Genomic DNA, 2,259 nt, shown 5'->3' with positions numbered 1-2,259 from the left:
ATATAAATATTGTCAGCGGGATGTAGAGAAACTGATTATTTATATCTCAAAAGAGAAGACTTTATCAATGATTATATCAATATAGAGTTAATTCTCAAATTCAATAGAAACCTAGTGTTGCTGTTCTCAATCTCTTGCAGAATCTATTGAATATTGAGTTATTAAAACTAGATTTAATATATCTCACTGTGCAGGGATCAAAGGCTCAGTCAGATCTTGAGATATACTGATTTTATAGTTGTTGATGTGCTGTTGACTCGTTGTTCACTGGTTATGTATTGAATGCTGTTGCCGAGGTATCTTTTTGTATCGTTCTGCTGGGGATGGGCCAGATTGAGAGGGGTAGTACAGGGGTGAGACTTGGTGTAGATACACTGGCGGCGGACCGTGGAGGTTGCACTTCAGAAGAGTCTGTTGATTATGTGCTTGATATTATCGCCGAGGTATCTTTTTGTATTTTTCTGCCGGGGATGGGCCAGATTGGGAAGGGCGGTACGAGGGTGAGACTTGGCGTTGGTGTTTTGGAACATCAAAGATGGACAGGGTTTTCGCGGAGGTCGCTCCTCGGATATCTCCACAACTACAGGTCGGGGATCTTCCAAAATCGAGAAGATTGGTGCATATGGCTAGGTCACTTCACCTTACAATTTGTATGGCACTCTGGCCCGGGGTTGTGGTGTGGTAGGGGAGAACGGGGGATAATCCCACACAGGAGCTTCGAACAACGTCCGGTTCATGTTTGGCTGGATAACTCCACCACCACACAGGGTATGCGGTCGGCGATGGGGTCAGAATGCTCGTATGATCGAGGGCTTTTCGATGGATCTATCGGCGGGTTCTTATTCGAAAAATCGAGCGAGTTCGTGGTGAAGCGGTTGTCTCTATCTCTTATATCACAAAGCACTAGAGAGTGAAAGAGAATATCAGATTAAAGAGATTATTAACTTAGAGAAGTGAGATTACAAGCTCTGATTCAAGGTTCAGTGATAAGAATATTCTGATAAGATAAATGAGTTCATTTAAGAATTATTCAGACAGATAAGACATCTGTAGAAGCTGAGACATGACTTTTATACTACAAATTCTGATAAGTCAGAATAATGCAGTCTTCATTAAGAATCTGATTATAATAAAGATATTAACACTGTCATTTATAAATTCTAGTCTATAAGATAATGAGTTTCTACTGAGATGAACAGTCTACAGTATATATAAGAGAAGAAGAAATCATATTCTTATTAAAGCTAAAAAATAAGAAAATAAACAGAGCTGCAAACATAATTTAGAGATTAATAAAGAAAAAATAAAGAAAATTCATACTCATACTCTTAATATCTATAACACTTAACTTTCTCATAACTATCAATTTTCTTCTTTAAAAAAGCAGAGAGTATTATATCTGTGATACAGATAATTATTACATTTAATATAAAGACTGTCAGAAATGCACAGACTTCAGAGCAGTCAGATATCAGAGTGTGTACAGTTATAACAGAGTCTTGAGAACTGATTATCTATGTATATGATCAGATACTTCTTATAAAGCTGTGTTCACTTTCTCAGTTATACTGAAGTATTCAGCTCAGAAATAATTGAGATATAGAGAGAGAGCTCATCTATTCAGATCAACTCTTATTATAAATTCATGATATTCACATTGTCTTGATTATCTGAATTTTGCAGGTATCTGAGAACTTATCTCTTATTGATAATTAGATTGTGAAAATGCACTGCAGCGCGAGAATCATTGATGAGAAATCTAGGCATATTTACATATATCTGATCAGAGATTGTGCAGGCAGAGAGAGAATGATTGTAGGCCTGCAGAGCCACAGAAGACACTGATAACACTGAGAGCTTTGCAAGAACTGTCAACTAGAATCTATAAGAAATTACTTATGAGAAGACTTACAGCAAAGAGAAGAACTGCACTGCTTGAAGTCAGAGACTGACCTGAAAGAGGCATGAGATGAGCTGCTGGCCTGAAGATTGAGTGTGATGACAGAACTGAGAAGAGTAAAGTGTGATTGTGAACAGTGATATCTCTGCTTCATCAGTCAGTAAAAAGTAATCAGAGAAGTTGTAGAAACACTTATAAAAAGCTTAACAACAGTCAGACATTGTTTGTGAAGATATTAAAATTAAAAAAATTTTTATTCTTAAGAAGTTCTTGAATTAATATACAGACATTGTCAGAAACATACTCTCTCTATTATCTGAGTGAAAATACTTTACAGATGAATAAGAATACTCACAGTT

The 2,259-nt window shown here is 36.5% G+C and overlaps 1 protein-coding gene across 1 annotated transcript; it reads left to right on the top strand.

Annotated features, from left to right (window-relative positions):
- Nucleotides 1–323: 323 nt before the first annotated feature.
- BDCG_16289 (uncharacterized protein) lies at nucleotides 324–914 on the top strand (the record flags this gene model as incomplete). Its single annotated transcript, XM_045425539.1, has 1 exon — nucleotides 324–914. One exon carries the CDS (start codon nucleotides 324–326, stop codon nucleotides 912–914), a length of 591 nt encoding a protein of 196 aa, XP_045279462.1.
- Between the last annotated feature and the right edge of the window lie 1,345 nt (nucleotides 915–2,259).

Source organism: Blastomyces dermatitidis, assembly GCF_000003525.1.
Source record: "Blastomyces dermatitidis ER-3 genomic scaffold supercont1.1, whole genome shotgun sequence".
NCBI classification, from domain to species: Eukaryota; Fungi; Ascomycota; class Eurotiomycetes; order Onygenales; family Ajellomycetaceae; genus Blastomyces; species Blastomyces dermatitidis.
Note: the sequence above shows the minus strand (reverse complement) of the source record. Positions and strands in the feature narration are given on the sequence as shown.